Raw genomic sequence first — 25,606 nt, forward strand, 5'->3', positions numbered from 1 at the left:
ATATAAGTCATCACATCAACAATGGGTTCGAGATCGACCTTAAGTACAGGTTCTAAATTAAGCAACTGACATATGTGGAGAGCTAGTGTCAAAATTTATGTTTGTCCTGCACACCGCCCCCTATCCAGTGGGCGGTGTGCAGGACATCCAGTGGGCAGCGGTGTCCACCGCTGCCCACTGGATGGGGGGCGGTGTGCAGGGCAAACATATCAGTTATGACACTAGCTCTCCACATATGTCAGTTGCTTAATTTAGAAACTATACTTGTGGTCGATCTCGAACCCATTTATGATGTGATGACTTATACTGAATTTTGTAACTAGCTCATCAAGATTGTAACTTGCTTAGCTAAATGAATTGTGGGGTTCAGTCCCTGAGCCCATTATGTGCCTCTGTAACCCTTTCCACTACCGCCCACTAGATGGGTATGGGGTGCATAACAAATGAACTAAACTAACTATTGTAGACTCTACAATATTTGTGAGATAACAGATAGTGCTTATAATATGTAATCTAAACCTCACTCTCCACATTATCTTTAGTATAGATTTCTGTGAAAGTTGCAAATACTGCATTTGCTTCTGTGAGGAAACCATTTATGAAAGGTACTTTTCTTTTCAAATCTTATTGGTAAAGATAAATGAGGTTACTTAGTGTGAATTATTTGGACCAGGAGGATCTCTTGGTTGGTCCAATGGTTTCCTTTCGCTCCAAGGAAACCGATATTTCGGGTGGGTTTTTATTTATGTTATTTAATCTTCTAATGTGACTGCTTATTTGGCAGGTTAGAGAAAATTTATATAATTTACAGTTTGTGCTTTAGGATAATATTTGGGATAGTCAGCTTAGTCTCCTGCAAACAGGTTCCTCTATTTTGTCCAAGCCACGAAGTAGCCCCAGTATTATTACTTTGAACTACTAATATTAAGGGTAATAAGGCCCAATTTAATGGGCCAAGTAAAAATTATTTAAGACTCATTGAGTTGTTCCCCTCCACGGAAATCTTTAGTAAAAGGCGAAAGATTTATGCGTTTTGAAGGGAAACCAGAGTTAAATATATGAGAAAATTAGCAATACCGGCGACAGAGCGCTGAGGCAAAAGAGGTAAACTTATTTCGGGACTAGAAGGGCATCAACCGGTAACTCTAAGAAACAACAATTGCTTTATTCTTTGCAATATTTTTCTATTGTTGTGCTACCATGAGCTTCATTCTGTATCTTTACTGTTTGGATATATTTATAAGTGTGCATTGTTTTCATAACATAGTTTGTGTTATCTGTGTTTATTTGTGTTTGTGTTATTTGGCAGTCTCCGTGGTGTAGTGGTAAGACACTCGCCTGGCGTTCCGCGAGCGCTATGTCATATGGGTTCGTATCCTGGCCGGGGAGGATTTACTGGGCGCAATTCCTTAACTGTAGCCTCTGTTTAACGCAACAGTAAAATGTGTACTTGGATGAAAAAACGATTCTTCGCGGCAGGGGATCGTATTCCAGGGACCATAGGATTAAGGACTTGCCCGAAACGCTACGCGTACTAGTGGCTGTACAAAAATGTAACAACTCTTGTATATATCTCAAAAAAAAAAAAAAAAAAAAAAAAAAAAAAAAAAAAAATCTGTTTGACACGTACTAAAATATATGGTGATGATCCTTGATATTGTAGAGGGAACCACATTCAAAGTGCCCGCCAAGGAGACATTTTACAGTATAGGCAGGGCTGTGCCCTGATTGGTGGACGACGACGGCGCACGGCCTACCCGCGCGGCAGCCCGCGCAGGCCGAGTGGGCCAGATTTGAACTGCATGTGACCCAACGCGGACGACGCCTGCCCGGCACCACTGGCACTTAGGATATGTGCCCATAGGACCCCTAAGAGGCATTGATTCCCTCTGTCCTACCCTTCCTGAGGAGCCTAGACTTGCTCCACCTACCCTACCAGCCCTTCCTCTCCCTACGACGACAGTTCCAGGTGAATTACTGTACTATTGTTGTAACACGTGGGTCACCTCTACATTGGCGCAGTGAGTAAACGTTCCCACGCGGTGATCAAGAGGACCTCGCCAAGATATCTGCATCATCGTTCTGCCGACTTCAGTCAAGACGTCTTGGATAGTGTTCAACGGTTCCAGTCTCGAATTACTGGCTTTGGTTGCACCATAGATGTTCTTCGGTTCGTTGTTCAATAGCGGTGCCCAAGATATTTCAACCCCTGTTTTTTTTGTGCATATGTTTTATTCCACATCTCGTGCAATCCCCCAAGATTCTCCATAAGTTCCAGTTATCAGTGTTTTATACGGATTATTTCTCCGGATTTGTTGCATTTTATTGTCTTGTCCCCCAAGCACCGATTCCCGCGGTCCCCAAGTTCTTTGAAGAAGGGGAGACGAGTACCACCATTCACACGGAATACGGGCCACCGTTCATGAGCATACCCGACCTGTATTGTTTACGAATCCGCTCGCGGAGGATTTCAGGCTGTCGTTCCCGAGCGCATCCGTCTCCAGTGTGTTTACTACAGCGACGCTGGTCCCAGCTCTGCAGGGTGCTTGCTACAGGTCTGTTATTTTCTCATTTCTACTGTTAGCTAGACGTAACCTGTTCTAGGCTTTCTACAGAAGTAACGGCTCAAGGGGAAGAGATACATTAAGTGAGCCTGTGAGTTTGTATTCATACCAGATTTAAGGTGGATGGTGATCCGCCCTGCACACAGTTCCACACGTTCACCTGCAAAAAGTGTTTTTGAGAACCCTCAGCCCAGTGCTTATGAAAATCAGGCACATTGCTTGTTAAAGTTCCTCAAAGTGCCTGCCATGTCAGATTTTCCAGTTTTGCAAGTGCAGTAAGTGCCCAGTTTTTGTCTAAGCCTCAAGGGATTTAGGTACCAATTAAGTGTGCAGTGTTTTATGTTGCTTGAACCCCACCTGGCCCCATCATTTACATTATTGACTGTGCAGTGCTTATTTTTCCTGGTGGAACATTTATCTCTATCTCTGAACATTGGAACCTTAAGTGTGGCCATTGGTGTCTGTGTTTTTTTGTTTTTTTTGTTTGTGGCACGAGATATTGGAGCTTTAACTTTCGACACTAGCACAATGGCCCCAATCAAGATAAACTCTGCTTCGGCTGCTGAGCTGCTGCTGCTACCGGGTGTAGGAGATACCTTGGCCGCTCGCATTATCAAGTTTCGGCGTCGCCATGTGATCACGGAGGACAACATTTATGATATCAACCGCCTTCGGGTCAAACCCGAGTTGATGGCTGCTATATCGTTTGAGGTGGACCCGTCCCAACAGGGCCCCGGGCCCTTAGGTCAGGGGGCAGGAAGTCGTTCATCGTCCTCGTCCAGCGAAACGGGAACCCGCCACTCCTCTAGGGGTGCCACCAGCAGCAGCCAACGTGGACGTCGACCTCAGTCACCAGCTTACTCCAGGGCTAGTGGCCAGCAAGGTACTCGGCAGGGGAGCCCCTCCCACCATCGATCGGCTCGATCAAGGAGACGGACAGCTCGACACTCGTCACACAGCTCTCTGACTTCCGATTCGGATGCCTCTCTATCCCGCAGCAGGCGGACAGGTTATCGCCAACAGAAAGAGACCTTCCGCACACCACCTCGGGCGTTGGACTATGATGGGAAGTCAGATTGGGCCACCTTCTACCGCCGCTTCACGTCTTATGCCTCGGAAAAGGACTGGAGTGGGCCTACGTCATTGACACAGTTAGGATGGTGCCTCAAGGGTAAGGCAAGTGATTTTTACAATCGCTTACTGGACAGAGAACCGTCGATCGATTATATTCGCATGATGCATAAGATGATCAAGCGATTTGGCGATAGGGAAGTTCTGGATGTAGCTATGATGAAGTTTAACCAGGCCCAGCAGGAACCAGAAGAAGATATTGCTGATTGGGCAGATAGGGCCCACCACTTGGCTCATCGGGCCTACAAACATGTGCCACGATGGGAAGTGGAACAAATCGCAGTAATGAGATTCGGCCAGGGATTACAGGACAAGACTCTGGCAGAATACATTGCCAATGCAAGAAATTCGTCAATGGAAGAGGCCATCGACCGGGCCCAAACCTTCCAGCACAATGCCGTAGCAATCCACGGCTCCGCAAGTTCAAGCAGGCACGACTCCCACCGCCGCGGGTCCCAGGGGCCAGCAGTAAGAGTGAATGCAGTGGGCAGGTACTCCCGGTATGAGCAACCACCCAGGAGTAAGGACGCTTCTCGGCGCTCGACACCAGGTGCCTCGCCGGCTACCAGTCCCGCAGGCCGTGGAACCGGTACTCACCACCCGTCGAGTGCAGGCTCGGGTCCTTCATCTTCCATGGACACGGAGGCGAAATTGGACGTCTTGGTAGCAGGTGTCTCAGAACTCAGCGGGAAATTGGATCAGGTGTGTGAGAGTTTGAGGCGTCTCACAATGGCCATCATATCGCCGAATATTCGTCGTTCCCCATCTCCCAGGCGATCGCTGCAGTGTTTCAGATGTAGGAAAGAGGGTCACGTGGCTCGGGAATGTCTGGAACCGGGAAGTGATGGGGAGGGAAGCCGCCGGCTCAGGGACCCCCTGGGCAACAAGCTGCGCGTTTCATTTGAGGACGAGAAAGAGTCTTTAAACACGGATGGGTCGGTCCAGTCGGCCTAACTCCGACCCAATGTACAACAGGCCTAGAAAGGGAGAGCACGATAGGGGCGGGCCAAGGGACGTCGGGCACGGAAGAGCAGGACGGGGGAAGAGATCACATAACCATCAGACAGCTCAGATCCGGCTCTATGTTCTGGATCCCAGTCCAGATCGGGGACGTGGAGGTCAAGGCGATTGTGGATACAGCGGCCGAGGTCACCATTATCTCCCAGGAGATCCATCAACGGTTGAACCCACCACCCCAGGTGATACAACACATAACTTTAAGCACGGCGGGGAAACAAATGCACCTTACGGGAACACTGGTGGGCCCCATCTCCTTGCTGGTTGCGGGACGGGAATACACTGTGGGAGTGTATGTGGCGCCTATTGCAGACGACATGTTGCTAGGGCTCGATTTCATGAAAAGACACGGTGTTAGTATAGCCCTAGACAAGTCTCAAATGATATTACAGGGACAGGTGATTCCTATGAAGCTAGAGACGAAAGAGGAGCCTGACCCTAACCTAGCTCCGTGCATCGCTAAGGTAGCAGTGTCCCAATACACTGTTATCCCACCACATTCAGTGGCCAGGGTCAAATGTGAAATGGACAAAAGTATGCCCCAGTGTATAGTGGAGCCCCTGGAGGATGGGCGGGTGCCAGTGGTTCGCACACTCCATCAGGAGGGAGAATTCCTGAAGGTATGTGTACTCAACGCAACAGGGCAGAATATCACATTAAAGAGGCGGATGCATGTGGCCAATGCAGAGGCAGTATGGGAAATTTTACCGGGGCCGGGCCCAGCGGTAGCAGCAAGGGCAGCGGGGAGGGTACGAAGTGAAACTCAAGTCAAATTACCTCCCCATATGATGACCATGGTACGGGACGTCGAGGAAACGCTGTCAGCAGAGCAGGCAAGCCAACTGACCCACCTGTTATGGAACTTCCAGGACATCTTTGCCGCAAGTGAATTTGACCTGGGATCATTCAAGGAGGTATCTCACCACATCGACACGGGTAATGCAAGACCTGTGAAGCAAAAAATACGACGAACACCCGCATGCTTCGCACAGGAGGAGAAAGGACACCTTCAGCGCATGCTCGATGCGGGCATCATCCAACCGTCAGTATCTGAGTGGGCATCGGCACCAGTTCTGGTAAGGAAAAGGGACGCGTCAGTTCGGTGGTGTGTAGACTATCGAGGGTTGAACTCTCGCACCATAAAGGACGTGTACCCACTCCCTCTAGTCGATGAGTGCCTGGACACCTTGGCGGGAAACGAATGGTTTAGCAAGCTAGATGCCAACTCGGCATATTATCAGATCAACATAGCAGAAGAAGATCGGAAGAAGACGGCATTCATAACGAAATACGGACTGTTTGAATTTAAGAAAATGGCCTTTGGTCTTTGTAATGCCCCGGCTACCTACGCCAGGGTTATGAACTTGGTGTTGCGGGAGCTAAATTGGGAAACTGTGCTAGCATTCTTGGATGACATCCTGGTGCTGGGCGATTCATTCCAAAGCCACCTCTCCAACCTAGCACAGGTATTTGCGAGATTCAGAACCTATGGTTTACGCCTGAAACCACAAAAATGCGCCCTCTTTAAGAAACGGGTTGAGTTCTTAGGCAGGATGGTCAGCAGGGCAGGACTAGAACTGGGAAAAGAGGCGATAGACACAGTGGTGAAATGGCAGAAGCCGGGATCATCCAAAGACGTGGAAAGATTTCTGGGACTGGCCAACTACCATCGGACCTTCATAAAGGGATTTGCAGAGTTAGCCGCACCCCTATACGCACTGACCGGCGGAAACAGATTCGAATGGGGAGACAAGCATCAAGAGGCTTTTGCAGCTATCAAAATGGCCTTAACTACAGCTCCGGTGCTGGGATTACCTAATGGACATGACCCCTTCATCCTGGACACCGATGCCTCCGACTGGGCGATAGGAGCGGAGCTGCTACAGGTTCAAGAGAAGAAAGAAAGGGTAATTGCTTATGCCAGTTTCGCATTGACCCCAGAACAGAGAAGGTATTGCACCACGAGGAAAGAGCTATTGGCAGTAGTCAGGTTTACCAGGCTGTTCCGGCACTATCTCTTGGGGCGGCCTTTTACCATACGCACGGACCATGGCAGCCTGGTCTGGCTGGTTAGGTTTAAGAACCCCCAGGGCCAACTAGCACGTTGGCTGGAGGAGCTGAGCCAATTTGATCTAAAAATCCAGCATAGAGCAGGTAAAAAACACAACAATGCAGACTCTTTATCCAGGGAGGGAGGCACTCAACAGGCATGTACCCACTTTCGCCAGGACGTGCCAGTGCAGGACCTGCCGTGTGGAGGATGCTCATACTGTCGCAGGGCACATCAGAACTGGGCGACCTTCCAGGAGACGGTAGATGACGTCGTCCCACTGGCTACGGGGTCGTTCAGATGTGCATGTAACGTTCAGATCCGGGGGACGATTAGACGCGTGAGCACTATAGCCCCTATTCAAGACTGGTGGTCGGAGGATTCCAACTTGGCTGTCTTCCCATGGGACCCTGGCGAAGATGGCCGAAGAAAGCCTGCCGAGACGCTTTATAAGGAAAAAGACGCAGTGGCCCCAGAAGTAGTAGACATTAGGATCATCACCAGAACAACGGCGGACAGGCTAGGGTTGCATTTACTCGAGTTACAGGAGCGGACGGAGAGAGACCCGGACATGAGAATGGTAAGAGAATGGGTGGGAGGCCGTCAGCCAACAGAAGGGGACCTGTTCGGGGCCAGCCCTGCAACAAAATACTACTGGTTAAACAAAGAAGCACTCCTCATGGAAAATGGGCTTTGGTGGTGGCACAAAGTAGATCAGGGGGGAGCCGCCCAGAAGCTCTTGTATGTACCCAGCAGCCTGAGGCAGGAGGTACTGAATCTGTGCAATGATATACCTGATATGGGCCACCAGGGCCGGAATCGCACAATGGAGCGGGTCAAAGCAAGGTACTTCTGGTACGGACTATCAACGGACGTCGCAAATTACGTGGCATCATGCCACCACTGTAGTATGAACAAAAAAGCATCCAAGACCAGCAGGCATGAGCTGCTTAAGTACCAGGCGGGTGCACCAATGGAAAGGGTACACTTGGACATTCTGGGACCATTGCCTAAGACTCCGAAAGGCAACGAATATCTCCTGGTAATGGTAGATCAGTTCACTAAATGGATTGAGTGTGTGCCACTACCGTCCCAGACGGCAGAGAACACCGCCCGAGCAGCACTCGATGGGTTCTTCACCAGGTTCGGGTATCCGTTTGAAATCTTCACCGATCAGGGCAGGAATTTTGAAAGTGACTTGTTTACGAAGCTCTGCGAATTGATGCACATCCACAAGGCCCGTACTACCGCCTACAGGCCGTCGGCGAATGGGCAGGTGGAAAGGTATAACAGAACCATCATGGATGCATTGCGGTGTTATGCCAGTTCCCAACATGACAGCTGGGACACCTATATCCAACACATAGCAGGGGCCATCAGGTCTAGTGTGAACCGACAGACGGGGTTCACGCCCAACAAGTTAATGCTCGGTTGGGAAACCAACCAGCCAATAGATTTAATGTACCCCCGGGAGGTGCAACTTCAATCAGATGCAGTACCTTACCTAGCAAATTTGCAGAAGGAAATTGAGAAGGCGCATGGACTGGCACGGAAGTCTCTATCCACGAACCAGGAACGAATGAAGAGAGATTATGACCTACGGGCACGGCTACAGGTCTATGAGAAAGGGGACCTGGTTTACCTGCTAGACACGGCACAGGTGAAGGGGCAGTGCCGGAAGCTATCACCGCAGTGGAAGGGCCCAGGCGTCATCATCCACAAGTTCTCATCTTGTTTATTTAGGGTCAAGCTCCAGAATGACAACATCACAGCAAATCATGATAAACTAAAGAAGTGCAAGGACCGTACATGCCCGGGCTGGATTGAGAAGTTTAAACATCATATGTCACAGGTTCAGGACCCAGTGGGAGGGCCATATAAGGACCTTTACTGTGTGTGTCGGCAACCATACGATGGAAAGTTTATGGTGCAATGCGATATGTGCGCGGAATGGTTCCATGGGGTCTGCGTGGGAGTGACTCTGGCGAGTGTACGATCAAAACCAGAGTATGCATGTCCTCGGTGTGAGCCATAAGAGCAGGAAAAGAAAAAAAAAAAAAGAAAAAAAAAAAAGAAAAAAGGAAAAGGAATAGTGTAGTGTATGCAATGTTGAAACAGTTCGTGTATAGTGCAAAGACAATACGGGTAATAATTGTAATAGGACCCATTCATGAAAATAGACTTTTTTACAAAAAAGACATGTTGTATATAGCGAAACGTTTTCCCTCCAACATACCCGTTGTTCTATAGGGACGGGAGGAGTGTAGAGGGAACCACATTCAAAGTGCCCGCCAAGGAGACATTTTACAGTATAGGCAGGGCTGTGCCCTGATTGGTGGACGACGACGGCGCACGGCCTACCCGCGCGGCAGCCCGCGCAGGCCGAGTGGGCCAGATTTGAACTGCATGTGACCCAACGCGGACGACGCCTGCCCGGCACCACTGGCACTTAGGATATGTGCCCATAGGACCCCTAAGAGGCATTGATTCCCTCTGTCCTACCCTTCCTGAGGAGCCTAGACTTGCTCCACCTACCCTACCAGCCCTTCCTCTCCCTACGACGACAGTTCCAGGTGAATTACTGTACTATTGTTGTAACACGTGGGTCACCTCTACAATATGTTACATACGCCATCTGAAAGTTAAAAACTTAACCGTACTTTTATACCATACTCGTGAAAATAAGCAGTAAAAGCGTCGATATATGTTATCGATAGTATTTAAATAATGTAGTAATTATTAACTTAATAATAACCCTCCGTCACTATGTGATGGAGTGCGAAAAGATACGTGAATTGAGAGACAATTCTGCAACAAATGTTCCAAAGATGTTCACATATTTCATTCAAAATGATCTTCTACTAGAAATTTTAGCCAAATATCCTCAGTTTGCTAAATGTAGGTAGAAACTAAGTGATTGTAACCTATATCTACCGCTGCCCACTGGATGGGGGCGGTGTGCAGGACAAACATATAAATTAGCTCTCCACATGTCAGTTCCCTAATTTAGAAACTCTACTTTTGGTCGATCTCGAACCCATTGATGATGTGACGACGTATATTGAATTTTGTAACTATCTCATCAAGATTGTAGCTAAATGAATTGTTGGATTCAGTCCTTGAGCCCATTATATGCCTCTGTAACCCTTTCCACTACCGCCCACAATATGGGTATGGGGTGCTTAATAGAAGAGCTAAACTAAATTAAAAACTTCCTGGACTCTCTTTTAAATTTGGCAATTGTTGAAGCAGATAATTTCTTCTTCAAATGCTTTCAAGCTCAACAAGGCACAGTGTAAAACTGAGAACAGGCGATGCTTTATGACCCACAGGGCTATTAACTCATGGAACTGCCTACCTGTCAAAGCTGCAAATGTTAAGATTCTGCTGAACTTTAAAATACAGCTGGACAAAATTATCAGGACGAATCGGGGGTCCTTTGACAAGCCGCCGGCTTCCTGTCGTCGTCGAGGCCACTAGAGTGTTATAGCGGCCCTCAGGTAAATTTTGGTATATTTATTGTATAAAGATTTATCCTTTAGATTTAATTGCCATTACAATTTCTGTTACATTGGCTTAGGCCTATCACACTCGTTATTATTATCACTTAACATGTATCCCTGCACATGCACACCATAGGCTGCAACTTGCAGTTGTAAACTCTAGCAACTGTAGTTGCAACTTACTAACAACTACAGTTGAAACTTACTAGCAACCGCGAAGCTGCAATAAACTACAGTATCTTCAGTTGCAAATTACTAGCAACTGCAGTTGCAAATTTCCACGCAACTTGCAGTTGCAAATATTGTATATAAATTAATACAATTTATATCGCCTATGTCCATCCTCACGCCCAAAAATGGCAGAGGGTTTGTAATGAAGCGACGAGAGCGCGGCAGTACACTTATTAAAAATTCAAATTCTGCAATATTCTGTAACATAATATTTGTTATATGTCCCACAGACATCAAAACATGTAGAGAAATAGGGAGTATATTTGTAATATCTTTGTATATAGTATAAGAGCGTGGTAATGGGAGGAGAGGAGCGTGGTAGTGGGAGGAGAGGAGCGTGGTAGTGGGAGATCAGTCAGTGTGACGCGTGCAGGCGACGCGGACGGAGTGTAGCCTGGGCTCCCGCTGACCGCCCCTGCAGGAACACCCGCACCATGCAGGCGTCCGCCACACACCAGGAAGATGACCTCCAACAGTATGGGTGAGGTGATGCTAGTTAATGTTTGCCCTGTCATTGTATCTGTGGGCGGGCCTGGAGTGTTGTGGGCGTGCAGCGGGTGTTGTGGGCGTGCAGCGCGGGTTGTGGGGGTGGAACACGGGTTGTGGGCGTGGAGCACGGGTTGTGGGCATGGAGCACGGGTTGTGGGCGTGGAGCGCGGGTTGTGGGAGTGGAGCGGGGGTTGTGGGCGTGGAGCAGGTTTTGTGGGCGTGGAGCACGGGTTGTGGGCGTGAAGCAGGTTTTGTGGGCGTGGAGCACGGGTTGTGGGCGTGGAGCGCGGGTTGTGGGAGTGGAGCGCGGGTTGTGGGCGTGGAGCAGGTTTTGTGGGCGTGGAGCACGGGTTGTGGGCGTGGAGCGGGTGTTGTGGGAGTATACGCGGGTTGTGGGCGTGGAGCACGGGTTGTGGGCGTGGAGCACGGGTTGTGGGCGTGGAGCGCGGGTTGTGGGCGTGGAGCGCGGGTTGTGGGCGTTGAGGGCGGGTTGTGGGGGTGGAGCGCGGGTTGTGGGGGTGGAGCGCGGGTTGTGGGGGTGGTGGGCGGGGGTTGTGGGGGTTGTGGGGGTGGGGCGCGGGTTGTGGGGGTGGGGCGGGGGTTGTGGGAGTAGAGCGCGGGTTGTGGGGGTGGAGCGCGGGTTGTGGGGGTGTGGCACGGGTTGTGGGGGTGGAGCGGGTGTTGTGGGCGTGGAGCGCGGGTTGTGGGGGTGGAGCGGGGGTTGTGGGGGTGGAGCGCGGGTTGTGGGCGTGGAGCGGGTGTTGTGGGCGTGGGGCGCGGGTTGTGGGTGCGGGTTGTGGGGGTGGGGCGCGGGTTGTGGGGGTGGGGCGCGGGTTGTGGGGGTGGGGCGCGGGTTGTGGGGGTGTGGCGCGGGTTGTGGGGGTGTGGCGCGGGTTGTGGGGGTGGGGCGCGGGTTGTGGGGGTGGGGCGCGGGTTGTGGGGGTGGGGCGCGGGTTGTGGGCGTGTGGCGCGGGTTGTGGGGGTGGAGCGCGGGTTGTGGGCGTGGGGCGGGTGTTGTGGGGGTGGAGCGCGGGTTGTGGGCGTGGGGCGCGGGTTGTGGGGGTGGAGCGGGTGTTGTGGGCGTGGGGCGCGGGTTGTGGGCGTGGGTTGAGGGCGTGGGGCGCGGGTTGTGGGCGTGGAGCGGGTGTTGTGGGCGTGGGACGCGGGTTGTGGGGGTGGGGCGCGGGTTGTGGGGGTGGGGCGCGGGTTGTGGGGGTGGGGCGCGGGTTGTGGGGGTGTGGCGCGGGTTGTGAGGGTGGGGCGCGGGTTGTGGGCGTGGGGCGGGTGTTGTGGGGGTGGGGCGCGGGTTGTGGGCGTGTGGCGCGGGTTGTGGGGGTGGAGCGCGGGTTGTGGGCGTGGGGCGGGTGTTGTGGGGGTGAAGCGGGTGTTGTGGGGCGCGGGTTGTGGGCGCGGGTTGTGGGCGTGGGGCGCGGGTTGTGGGCGTGGGGCGCGGGTTGTTTGCGTGGGGCGCGGGTTGTGGGCGTGGGGCGCGGGTTGTTTGTGTGGGGCGGGGGTTGTGGGCGTGGGGCGGGTGTTGTGGGGGTGGAGCGGGGGTTGTGGGCGTGGGGCGGGGGTTGTGGGCGTGGGGCGGGGGTTGTGGGCGTGGGGCAGGTGTTGTGGGCATGGGGCGGGTGTTGTGGGCATGTGGGGCGGGGGTTGTGGGCGTGGGTTGTGGGCGTGGGGCGGGGGCGTGGGTTGTGGGCGTGGGGCGGGGGTTGTGGGGGTGGGGCGCGGGTTGTGGGCGTGGGGCGCGGGTTGTGGGCGTGGGGCGGGTGTTGTGGGCATGTAGGGCGGGGGTTGTGGGGCGCGGGTTGTGGGCGTGGGGCGGGGGTTGTGGGCGTGGGGCGGGGGCGTGGGGCGGGGGTTGTGGGCGGGGGTTGTGGGGGTGGGGCGCGGGTTGTGGGCGTGGGGCGCGGGTTGTGGGCGTGGGGCGCGGGTTGTGGGCGTGGGGCGCGGGTTGTGGGCATGTGGCGCGGGTTGTGGACATGGGGCGCAGGTTGTGGGCATGGCTATAAGAGCGTGTATTGTGTGAACCGTGGCTGTAGTGTGTATGTGTTGTGGGGGTAGAGCATGTACTCACCTAATTGTGCTTGCGGGGGTTGAGCTTTGGCTCTTATGTCCCGCCTCTCGACCGTCAATCAACTGGTGTACAGATTCCTGAGCCTACTGGGCTCTGTTTGAAACTGTAGGAAGTCAGCCTCCACCACATTACTGCATGTTAACTACTGACACTGGAAAAATTCTTTCTAATGTCTGTGGCTCATCTGGGTACTAAGTTTCCACCTGTGTTCCCTTGTTCGTGTTCCACCCGTGCTAAACAATTTATCTTTGTCCACCCTGTAAATTCCCCTGAGAATTTTGTAGGTGGTTATGTCTCCCCATATTCTTCTATTTTCCAGGGACATGAGATTCAGCTCCCTTAGCCTTTCCTTGTAACTCGTACCACTCAGATCCAGGACTATTCTGGTGGCATACCTCTGAATCTAATTTAACTCTGACTTGTGTTTAAGTAGGTATGGACTCCAGGCTGGAGCTGCATATTCCAGAATTGGTCTGACATAAGTGGTATACTAGGTCCTGAATGATTCCTTACACAAGTTTCTAAGGCAGTTCTTATGTTGGCCAGTCTAGCATATGCTGCTGATAATATCCTTTTGATGTGGGCTTCTGGGGGGACAGGTTCAGTGTGATATCAACCCCCCCCCCCAGATCTTTCTATTTGACTCTTGCAGAATTTCACCTCCCAGACGGTACCTTGTGTTCAGCCTTCTGCTCCCTTTGTTTAATTTCATTACTTTACACTTTCCTGAGTTGAACTTTAGTAGCCATTTTCTAGACCATTCCTCCAGTTTGTCCAGGTCGTCCTGTAGTTTCTGTCTATCTTCATCTGTCTAGATTCTTCTCATAATTTTTGCATCAGCAAACATTAAGAGGAAGCGTCTTTACCCTCTGGAACATCATTTATATATATCAGAAACAGGATAGGTACAAGCACAGGGCCCTGTGGGACTCCGCTGATGTCGCGCCACTCTGATGTCTCTCCTTTCACAGTTACTTGCTGTTTCCTGGTGCTTAGATACTTCCTTATTCACTGGGGCACCTTACCTTTCACTCCTGCCTGTTGCTCCAACTTTTGTAACGGCCTTTTGTGAGGTACTGTGTCAAAGGCTTTCTGACAGTCCAAGAAAATGCAGTCTGCCCACCCTTCTCTTTCTTGCCTAACTTTGTTGGCTGGTCATAGAATTCTATTAAACCTGTGAGGCAGGATTTATCATGTGTTGCGTGAACCGTGGCCGTGGAGCCCGGGCTGCGCGTGAGCCGTGGAGCCCGGGCTGCGCGTGAGCCGTGGCTGTAGGGCACGTGTTGCATTGTTTGGATAAGCGAGCTCATACAGTACAGTACTGCTTTTGCCCATGAGGTAAGATTGCATGTACTCAATGGAGTGACCTCTAACTCCATAGTGTTTGAGTTTGAGAAGAGTTTGTCAAGAGCTGCATGCATCATTAGTGCTTTTTTGGGGTCTGAAGTCATTTTGGCAAGAGCTAAGTGCTGTATATTGTGTTTAGCTAGATAAGAGTAAAGCTGCTGGTAGATTAGCTTTAAAATATTTTTGACAAGGTTGGCTGAATTGATATAGGTCTGACGTTATTGACATCTGTGAGATCACCACATTTATGGACTGGGGTTTCTCACAATTTTTTTTAGAATATCCAGAACTTTTTGGAGTTAGTGATTTGTTGTAGAGCAATGCAATTGCTGGAGCCAGAAATCTGGAGGCTTTTTTGTAAATTAGTTGGTATCTCAGCTAGGGTACTTGACATTTTTTATAAGAGAAAGGCTTATCATAATATCAAAGGAATTTATTTATTTATTTATTTTATTTATTTATTTATTTATATATATACAAGAAGGTACATTGGGTTTGTGAGAATACATTGGATAGTACAGTATTTACATTGAGATTTTTTTTTTTTTTTTTTTTTTTTTTTTTTTTTTTTTTTTTTTTTTTTTTGAGATACAGATTCAGATTCAGATTCAGATGTTTATTCAGGTAAGGTATATACATACAAGTGATGTTACATTAATGGATTGATATATAGATAGAGCTAGTACATACAATGCCTAAAGCCACTATTACGCAATGCGTTTCGGGCAAGAAAAACATTAATATCTAGAACTTAATACTAATTGAGCATAAAGAATAAAAAGTGTTGAGAACAAATACAAATAAAGATAAAAAAAAGGGGGAACATGACTGGAAAAGCAGCACAAATACAATAGGTTGACAAACAGTGTTGATTAAAAAAAAAGAAAATAACGGACATGGGTTGACAATAGAGGAGTGAGGTGGGTTACAGGGAATTTATTAGGTAGTGTTTAGTTTTTATCTTAAACTGGTTGAGAGAGGTACTGTCTTTAACATGGTTGGGAAGGTCATTCCACATTCTGGGCCCCTTGATTTGTAGAGCATTTCTGGTTTGATTAAGTCGTACTCTAGGAATATCAAAACTGTATTTATTTCTGGTGTGATGCTCATGGGTTCTGTTACAACCTTCTATGAAGCTTTTGAGATCAGGATTGGCATTTTAGAATATCCAGAACTTTTTGGAGTTAGTGATTTGTTGTAGAGCAATGCAATTGCTGGAGCCAGAAATCTGGAGGCTTTTTTGTAAATTAGTTGGTATCTCAGCTAGGGTACTTGACATTTTTTATAAGAGAAAGGCTTATCATAATATCAAAGGAATTTATTTATTTATTTATTTTATTTATTTATTTATGTATATACAAGAAGGTACATTGGGTTTGTGAGAATACATTGGATAGTACAGTATTTACATTCTTGTAAAGCCACTAGTACGCACAGCGTTTCGGGCAGGTCCTTAATCTAGCAGATAATTTTAAGTAATTTCAATCAGAATTGATAAATGATAATGATTCATTACAAGAGAAAAATGAGATGAGAGAGATAAGTAGGTATATTAAAGCACATTGTTATATTAAAGCTCTTATTAATTACATTGACAGCTTGATTAGTAATTTAAACAAGGTTAATAGACACCATACAGCAAATTGACAGCACATATAAGACAGCAATGATCACAATGGTAAACATGTTCAGATTGGGTTCATAAAGATTGGGAGACTGGGTAGCAAAAGATACAGATAAACAAGATTTTTTCTTGTTTTTTTCTACACAACAGTCTCCGTGGTGTAGTGGTAAGACACTCGCCTGGCGTTCCGCGAGCGCTATGTCATGGGTTCGTATCATGGCCGGGGAGGATTTACTGGGCGCAATTCCTTAACTGTAGCCTCTGTTTAACGCAACAGTAAAATGTGTACTTGGATGAAAAAACGATTCTTCGCGGCAGGGGATCGTATTCCAGGGACCATAGGATTAAGGACTTGCCCGAAACGCTACGCGTACTAGTGGCTGTACAAGAATGTAACAACTCTTGTATATATCTCAAAAAAAAAAAAAAAATTTATAAACACCATACAACAGATTGGCAGCACATATAAGAAAACAGCAATGATCACAATGGTAAAGATGTTCAAATTGGGAACATAAAGGTTGGGAGATTGGGTAGCAATTTATACAGTGCAATTTTAAGGCAAAAAGTGAAAAACTATGAAGATGAAATTAGGTACTTTTTAGTATTGATTTTGAATGATGTAAAAGTTGGACAGCTTTTCAATTCAGTAGGGAGTGAGTTCCATAAACTGGGTCCCTTTATTTGCATAGAGTGTTTACACAGATTAAGTTTAACTCTGGGGATATCAAAGAGATATTTATTTCTGGTGTGGTGATAATGGGTCCTATTACATCTGTCCAAGAAGAGTTTCGGACAAGGATTTGCATTTAAGAACAGGGTTTTGTAAATGTAGTTGACACAAGAGAATTTGTGGAGTGAGATTATGTTTAGCATGTTTAGGGAGTTAAACAAGGGGGCTGTGTGTTGTCTGAAAGCAGAATTTGATATTATTCTGATAGCAGATTTTTGCTGGGTGATGATGGACTTGAGGTGGTTTGCAGTGGTTGAACCCCATGCACAGATACCATAGTTGAGATAGGGATAGATTAGTGCATAATATAGAGAGATGAGAGCAGAGTTAGGAACATAATATCTGATTTTGGAGAGTATACCAACTGTTTTAGAGACTTTCTTAGTTATGTGTTGTATGTGGGTACTGAAGTTGAGTCTCTTGTCTAGGAATATGCCAAGAAACTTTCCATCATTTTTATTGCTAATGTTTTCATTGTCAATCTGAAGCTGAATTGCATTTGTAGATTTGCTTCCAAATAGGATGTAGTAGGTCTTTTCTATGTTAAGTGTTAGTTTGTTGGTTGACATCCATAAGTGGACTTTTTTTAGTTCATTATTAACAACACCATTTAGTGTATGTGGGTTGGGGTTGGAGTAGATGAGGGTAGTATCATCAGCAAACAAAATAGGTTTCAGAATGTTAGAGACATTAGGCAGATCATTAATGTATATAAGAAAAAGAAGAGGTCCCAAGATGCTGCCCTGTGGCACTCCAACAGTTATTGGTAGAATGGGAGAGATTATATTATTGATGGCTACACATTGGTGTCTATCACTAGCTATCACTAGAATTAGCGGGAGTTAGGTACAGAGAGACTGGAAAGTTTCCTGTAAGGTAATCCTTAACATTAGTTAGGGAGGATGGGATATCATTTGCAAGGAATTTGTTACAAATTTGTTTTTTTGTTTGTTTTAATTTGTTACAAATGTGCCAATGGATGAGAAGAAATTTGAATTTAGTAGCAGTGTCAGAGGCTGAAAGCACACCATTGTCATTGGATATGATTATTGTATTTTTATTCAAAAACTATTTTTATCCTAATATTTGGAAAATAGTGCTCCATGTTTTCTTAATGTTGCCCTTAATTTGGTCTAATTTATTTTCATAGTATTTTATTTTGGCTCTCCTAATTATTTTAGACAGCATTGATGAGTACAGTATCTCCTTGAAACTTCTTAATTTGGACATGACCCCTAACCCATACTTCTTCTCATGGTCATGTATTTTATTAATAGATTTAAGTACAGTGCACCCTTGGTAAGCCATGGATTGTTTAACCCATGTATTATTTATTTATTTTTGTTATTTTTATTTGTTTATTTAGCTTACAAGAAGGTACATTGGGGGTTAATTGAGTATTGTACATAGTAATGATGATGCTTTTACATTCTTGTAAAGCCACTAGCACGCATAGCGTTTTGGGCAAGTCCTTAATCTAACAGAAAATTAAGAAGATAATTTCCAGCAAAATTGACAAAAAATGTTTACAAATTGTAAGGAATTTTTACACAATAAACAAAGATTAAATTAATACATTAGAATGACACGGATTTCTAGGTACATTTGGGTAAACTTTCAGGGTTATCAATTGGTTCATTGTAGCACAATTTGAAGATCATTTCAAGGAATAATGAAGTAGAATATGCACTCAATATAACAACCATGATATCAGATGATATCAAAGATTACAATGGTAAAGTTATATGGGTTAGGTACATATATTGGGGGATTGGGTACCACTAGATACAGTGCGAGTTAAAGCACTCAGTAGGAAACTATGAAAATGAAATTAGGTACTTTTTGTTTTTTTAATAAGGCTAAAGATGGACTGCTTTTCAATTTGTTAGGGAGCGAGTTCCACAGACTAGGTCTCTTTATTTGTATAGTGTTTACAAAGATTAAGTTTGACTCTGGGGATATCAAAGAGTTATTTATGTCTGGTTTGGTGATTGTGTGTACTAATACATTTGTCCAGGAAGGGTTTCAGAACAGGGTTTGCACCTAAGAAAAGGGTTTTGTAAATGTAATTGGCACAAAAGAATGTGTGGAGGGAATTTGTTTAGCATATTTAGGGATTTAAACAGGGGAGCTGTGTGTTGTCTGAAAGCAGAGTTTTTTATTGTTCTGATAGCAGATTTTTGTTGGGTGATGATTGGCTTGAGGTAGTTTGCAGAGGTTGAACCCCATGCACAGATACCATAAGTAAGATTGGGATAGATAAGTGCATAATATAGTGAGAGCAGAGCAGAGTAAGGTGCATAATATCTGATTTTAGAGAGTAAACCAACTGTTTTAGACTTTCTTAGTTATGTGTTATGTGTTATGTCGGTGCTGAAGTTAAATCTCTTGTCTAAGTTTAGGCCAAGGAACTTTCCATCATTTTTATTGCTGATGTTAACATTGTCTGTCTGAAGTTGAATTGCATTTGTTGATTTGCTTCCAAATAAGATGTAGTAGGTCTTTTCTATGTTTAGTGCAAGTTGTTGGTTGACATCCATAAGTTGATTTTTTTAATTCATTATTTACATTATTATTTAATACTAGCAGTACCCGGCCACGCGTTGCTGTGTCTCAGCAACGCATGTGTGTTGCTGAGACACAGCAACCTTCCGTGTCCCCCAGTCCTCCCCACCATTCCCCACTCCTCCATCCCCTAACTCTTCCTTCCTACCATGTCGCACTTCCCTGTCCGTTTGTCCTCCCCACCATTCTCCATTCCCCCATCCCCTCGTCCCCACCATCCCAAACTCCCCCGTCCCCTCGTCCTTCCCCACCATTACCCCCTCCCTTGTCCCCTCGTCCTCCCCACCATCTCTCACTTCCGTCTCCTCGTTATCCCCACCATTCCCCACTCCCTCGTCCGATGCCTTCCTAAATGGTCTGATGTTCCCATCAGAAAATTGGGAACATCAAGTGATCTGATGTTCCCATCACTGAAATATAAGAAAAAAAAGTTAAAAAATGAAATGAGAATATGAAAAAAAAAAAAAAAATTGTACTCATGAAATGAATGGTATGGTAAACAACACAGCTCAATTCCAATGCAATTTACACAAAATAATTAAATCAAAATGATATAAATCAAAATCTATAAAAATTCAATTTATTAATGCAATCAGAAACATTGAAATGGATATTTAATATAGCATGTGTGTTGCTCTTATATGCAACAGATGGCACTGTTTTTCAAGAAAAGCATAGTTTTACCTGTCACAGGTGTGGCATCTTTACTTATTCTGTACTTATGAAATGAACGATATGGTAAACAACACAGCTCAATTACAACACAATGTCACATAAAATAATTAAATTAAAAATAAAATAAATCGAAATCTATGAAAATAAAATTTATCAATGCAATTGGAAACATTGAAATGGAATTCGTGACGTATTTAGTATAGCGTGCATGTTGCTATTATGTGCAACAGATGGCGCTGTTTTTCAAAAATGCTTGTTTTTACCTGTCACAAGGGTTGCATCTATGTACTGTAGTAGGCATATAAAAACACTCGCCTATTCAAATGCAACCTTGTCAATTTCAAAGCAATCGGTGAAGAACTTTCAAAGATTACAGCGTGTGTTGCTCTTACGTCCAATAGGTGGCGCTGTTTTTCTAAAAAGGCATGTTTTTTCCTGTCACAGGTGAGACATGTATATAATAGATATATAAAAAGACGCACCTATTTAAATGCAACGTTGTCAAAATTTCAAAGCGATCGGTAAAGAGGTTTCGAAGATTTCCTCGCATGAAAAACACATGGAAAAACACAGTCTTTCAGAAAAAGAATGTTTTTTTTATTTTTACCGTCAGAGATGCGACATCTATATAGTATGTATATAAAAACCTGCTTGGATGCGAATGGAACATTGTGTGAAAATTTCAAAGCAATCGGTGAAGAACTTTTGGAGATTAGCGGTTATGCCCAAACGAACATTTCCATTTTTATTTATATAGATGTGCGGATTAGGGTCTGAGTAGATGAGGGTAGTATCATCAGCAAACAATATAGGTTTAAGCATGTTAGAGACATTAGGCAGATCATTGATGTACTGTATATAAGAAATAGGAGAGGTCCTAGGATGCTGCCTTGTGGCACCCCTGCAATTAATGGTAAGAGTGGGAGAGGTTGTCATTGATGGCTACATATTGGTGTCTGTCACTAAGATAGGATCGGATATAGTTTAGCGCAAGGCCTCGGATTCCAGGTTGAGTTTAAGTAAGAGGTAGTTATGGTTAACAGTATCAAAGAAGTGAATCAGTGAAGAGTTCAATTGGAAACTCATTTTTGTCAAGGGCTGAGTAGATTATATCAAGGAGACTTATTAATTGCATTATTGGTACTCTTTTGGGAGCGGAAGCCAAACTGGCAGGGACTTAGCATGTTGAATTTTACTAGATAGGAGTAGAGCTGTTAGTAAATAATTTTTCAAATAGTTTTGATAATATAGGTAGATTTGATATTAGTCTGTAATTGTTTATGTCTGCCGGATTGCCTCCTTTATGAACTTTCGTTTCTCGTGCTTTTTTTTTTTTTTTAAGAATCTCGGGGAAGGTACGACTAGAGATTTGTTGAACAGCAAAGCTATGAGTGGTGCATGGGAGACACTTTTGTCTACCATGGATGGTATTTCACTAATGTTCCCAGCTTTGGTTTTTAGTGAGTGAATGATGTAAAATTCATCTGTAGGGCTGATTGGTGAGAGAAGAGTGTTTGGGTAGCTGCCTGAAAGATATGTGGTAACGTGTCTGAGTGTGGGATTTTTCTGGCAAGGTTAGATCCAATCGATGAAAAGAATCTATTAAATTCAGTTGCTGTTTCTAGATCTGTTGCAGGTATATGACCTTCCTTAGAGATTTTTATCTGGGTATGTGAATGTTGTTTAGCTCCTAGGATGTTAGAGATGGCTCTCCATGTGCTTTTCATGTTGCCTTTTGCTTCTTTGAATCTACACGTATTCTCGTAATAGGAAACTTTTGCTTTTCTTATTACAGTATACTGGTAAGCACTGACTACTGTACTTAGTTTGCAACTACTGTATTGTACCTCTTAACTACTGTACTTAGTTTGCAACTACGCCAAAAAGTTTTTTTTTCTTTACATTCATGTTTCTTGTCGATTGCTTTGCGTATGCCCTTTGTGAGCCAGGGATTATTTAACTTTTTGCCAGTTACTTGCTTGGTGAGGAGAGGACAATAAGTATTGTAAAGGCTTAAAATTTTGAAAAGGAAGAGGTTAGTTAATGAATTTATATCTTGTGTATTATTAAATTCAGATTCCCAGTTTATATTGTGGAGGGCATTTGTGAGATTGCCTATTGCTGCTTCACTGTTTAACCTAAAGGTCATTTTCTTGTTAGCCAGTGGTTTTATGTCCATTTTTGCTATGAGGAGGGTAGGATAGTGGTCAGTTGTTCTGTCAGTGATTATACCAGATGTAAGGAGAGCTGCTATGTTAGTCTATAAATGATCCTAGGTAGTAGCAGATGTTTGAGTTAATTGGGTGGGTCTGGTGATTATGGGGATTAGCATACAGGAGTTCATGCTGTTTAAGAAATAGTTTACTTGAGGGCTATTTTGTTGACACAGGTCAATATTGAAGTTACCTCCCAGAATAATGTGATTTTTGTTAAAGTTGTTGTTTATGATAAGATTCTTCAGGTTATCTGAGAATGCAGCTATGTTTGTATTAGGAAATCAATAGATGGCTCCAATAGTGAAGGAGGATTTAATGGATTTAATCGAGAATTGAGCATAGGTATATTTACAGTAGTCATTTCTATCACTAATGACACTATTGCAGATGAAGGTATCTTGGTAATATATAGCTGTGCTACCTCCTTTTTTGTTAGGCCTACAGTTGTGAATGGCTTTATAACCAGCTAAGTTGTAAAGTTAGGTATGGTCTTTACATAGCCAGGTTTCTGTTAAAATAATGGATGATAGATTAGTACCTAATCACGGTAAAATCTCTAGGAAGAGATTCGGCCTGCTCCATTATCACGTCTATATATGCAAGTACTGCAGCCACAAGAACTACCACTACTTCTAGACGTCTAGACAGTATACCAGTCTTCCCCCTTCACCACTGCCCGTCACCCCACCTCGCACCTGGGTCGCTGGGAGCTCACGCCACCCGAAACAAGCAGTTTGAGCCGGTTTAATAGTTAAAGAAGTCACCAGCGCCATCTGACCGACTGTCATTCTGTATAAATAGGGCTACCTAGCCCACTACAAGTTCAGATTACTGCTGCGTGCTCAACTGAGTAGACCCGTTAACACATCTCGGTGTGGTAACAGATTTAGTCAGACTAGCTCACAGTATTCCTGCACCATATTTTATTTTGCACCTTAACGTAACGTAAATTTGATTATTCATCTTGTTTGTTTGCACACTTTGTATTAGAGCCAAGCCTGGATATTTTTGTAATTTGTTTAACTTAATTTTTCTATCAAAGTAAAGTATTTTTAAATGTTTTTTCCCTCTGCTTTATCCTACAGTTTACCTCAGGGTGAAGACAACTTGCAGTTTACTTTTTCTTTTCTTTTTATATTTTATTTGCTTTATGTGACTGACATTACAGAGACTGCATGACCACCAACTTTTCCCATCACAGTTGGGTACGGTCTTTACTTAGCCAGGTTTCTGTTAAAATAATGAATGATTAGTACCTAGTGCTGAGAGTAGTACATTTATATCATCAAAATGTTTTCAAAGAGATCTGACATTTTGGTTGAAAACTGATAAGCAAGTGTTATTTTAGAGTTTGGCTTTTGCCTAGTGTGTTGTGTAATACCTGCAGTACAGGTAGTGATGATCAATATGGGGGTTCTTATAGATTTGTGACAGTAGATTTTGTTCAGGATCAATATCATCTTACATCTGGCTCCAGACTTTTACTGCACTGTGCCTTGTGTGTGAAGGCTGTTCTCCAGGGGTGCGAGAGCCAGGAGTTACTCTTCAGTTCTCGGGCTGCATGCGCCTAGGGTTCCCTTCCCTAGGTGCCCTGTAAGTACTGCCCTTGGAGCTTGGGGCAGGTTCCTTGGGATCTGCCTCTGTGGGGTCCGTTTAACTACTCAATTTTTCAGCCGCCCTTTGGGTACTTAGGTGTTTTGACTCCCTAGTTTACCTTAGGGTAGGAGGCAGTTTTGCACTAGTAAGGGGTGCAGGGTGCTGTGCAGCTTGTTGTCACCAATCACAGCGGCCGGCTCTGTTCATTGGGGTTATCTTGAGATGATTTCGGGGCTTTTTAGTGTCCCCGCAGCACTGGTCCTCGACCAGGCCTCCACCCCCAGGAAGCAGCCCGTGGCAGCTGACTAACACCCAGGTACCTATTTTACTGCTAGGTAACAGGGGCATAGGGTGAAAGAAACTCTGCCCATTGTTTCTCGCCGGAGCCTGGGATCGAACCCAGGACCACAGGATCACAAGTCCAGTGTGCTGTTCGCTCGGCAGACCGGCTCCCGAGGGGGTATGTTGTCCTCTTGTGGGATTTTGTTTCTTTTTGTTTTTGCCTTGGTAAGGGGGTTCTGCCCTACTTGCCAATGGTGTTTGACCTCATCCTGATACTTGGTGGTGCCCCCTGCCTGGGTTTACCTGAGCGCGAGTCCTCCTATAGTAAATGCTCAGGACCCTGGGAATCCCCTAGGGGACGCGTGGGTCCGATGGATGCGACTCCGGAGTCCCCCCTCTCGCTTCATGCGAGTTTGAGGGTTGTTCGATCCCCTTGTCTCAGGGCGACCCTTACGGTTTTTGCCTCCGTCACGCAGCCTGTTGGGTCGGTGACACTTTCGACCCTGACCCCTGTGAGTTTTGCTGCTTGCTGGTGACTCAATTTACCCAATCTGCAGATGATCATCTTCGGGTATAGGCTGTGCAGGCGTTGCATTTTAGGTTTCGTTTGTTGCAACGCGCTCGGTTGATTGCTCACCCGGATGCCCCGCGGCTGCCCGTTTTGCTTATAGGGACCCAGACTTGGGGGGTGGGGGTCGCCTCGACCCTGGTTCAGTCTGCACCTCCTTGTCCTTCCCCTCCTGTTGTTCGTTCTGGTTCCCTCCCCTGCTTTTGGCCCCGAAACGTCTGAGGGTTTTGGAGTCGGGGCAGGGGTTAGTTGGTCTTGAGACTCGGGCAGCCTCGGGGGATGCCCCTTCCGGTGTGGCGACGGAGGCATTCGAGTCTACTCAACCGGCCGAAGCCTCTGGGTCTGACCAGTGAGCCCCCTTCTGTCCGGCTTCTACGGCTGCGCTGGCCTTGTCTGGTGGGGTCGGTGCTTGGGGGGGAGGACTCGGGCCTGGGTCCTGCGGAGGAAGACCTTGGGCCCCGCTGGACCCCGCCTGGGTTTTTCTGCCCTCTGAGCGGGGCTTACTGTTACAAGGAGTGGGGTTTTCTTTTCCATCCTCTGCGTATGAGTTGGACTTGGTGTCTGCCCCTCCCCTGGTTCTGTTCCATGTTCCCCTGGGTACTTCGGTTCCGTCCTTCCGGAGGTTTTCTGCTTATTGCATCCAACCTGCTGTGGTGTGGGAAGCCCTTGCAGCAAACCACCTGCGTGACCCGGATTATGCCTCGGCAATGGATCACTCAGCTTTCAGGTTTGAGACTTTGTTCCTTTTCTGGCTCTGTTACGAGGTTCTGGAGTCGTCATGGCTGGCGGACAGTCCTGTCTTTACCTTGGAGGCCTGGCACTCCTTCTGTCGTTCTCGCACACTTGAGTGGCAGGAGGCTTAGACGGTGTTGCAGGTTTTCCTGGGGGTGACCTAGAGCGCCTCAATGGGTGCTTGTTTGCTCCTGCCCTTCCCC

At 46.3% G+C, this 25,606-nt stretch overlaps 1 protein-coding gene and 1 non-coding gene across 7 annotated transcripts in view; one reads left to right on the forward strand and one right to left on the reverse strand.

Moving 5' to 3' along the window:
• Window positions 1-936: 936 nt before the first annotated feature.
• On the reverse strand, window positions 937-1,053 carry LOC123751144 (U5 spliceosomal RNA). The gene has a single exon (XR_006772073.2). It is a non-coding gene; the product is annotated as a U5 spliceosomal RNA (small nuclear RNA).
• Window positions 1,054-10,844: 9,791 nt separating this feature from the next.
• The window catches only part of LOC123749604 (uncharacterized), a 311,730-nt gene continuing 296,968 nt past the window's right edge, over window positions 10,845-25,606 (forward strand). For 4 of the 6 annotated variants that reach the window (XR_011229461.1, XM_069330114.1, XM_069330111.1 and 1 more), the window contains exon 1: window positions 10,845-10,977. Coding sequence is in view for 4 of the 6 variants with exons in the window: in XM_069330114.1 (XP_069186215.1) it covers window positions 10,931-10,977 (47 nt within the window). In the remaining 2 variants the exon portion in view is untranslated. The remainder of the gene's footprint in view (window positions 10,978-25,606) is intronic. The other 2 variants (XR_011229458.1, XM_069330128.1) reach the window with 1 other exon arrangement.

Source organism: Procambarus clarkii, chromosome 3, assembly GCF_040958095.1.
Source record: "Procambarus clarkii isolate CNS0578487 chromosome 3, FALCON_Pclarkii_2.0, whole genome shotgun sequence".
In the NCBI taxonomy this organism is placed as follows: Eukaryota; Metazoa; Arthropoda; class Malacostraca; order Decapoda; family Cambaridae; genus Procambarus; species Procambarus clarkii.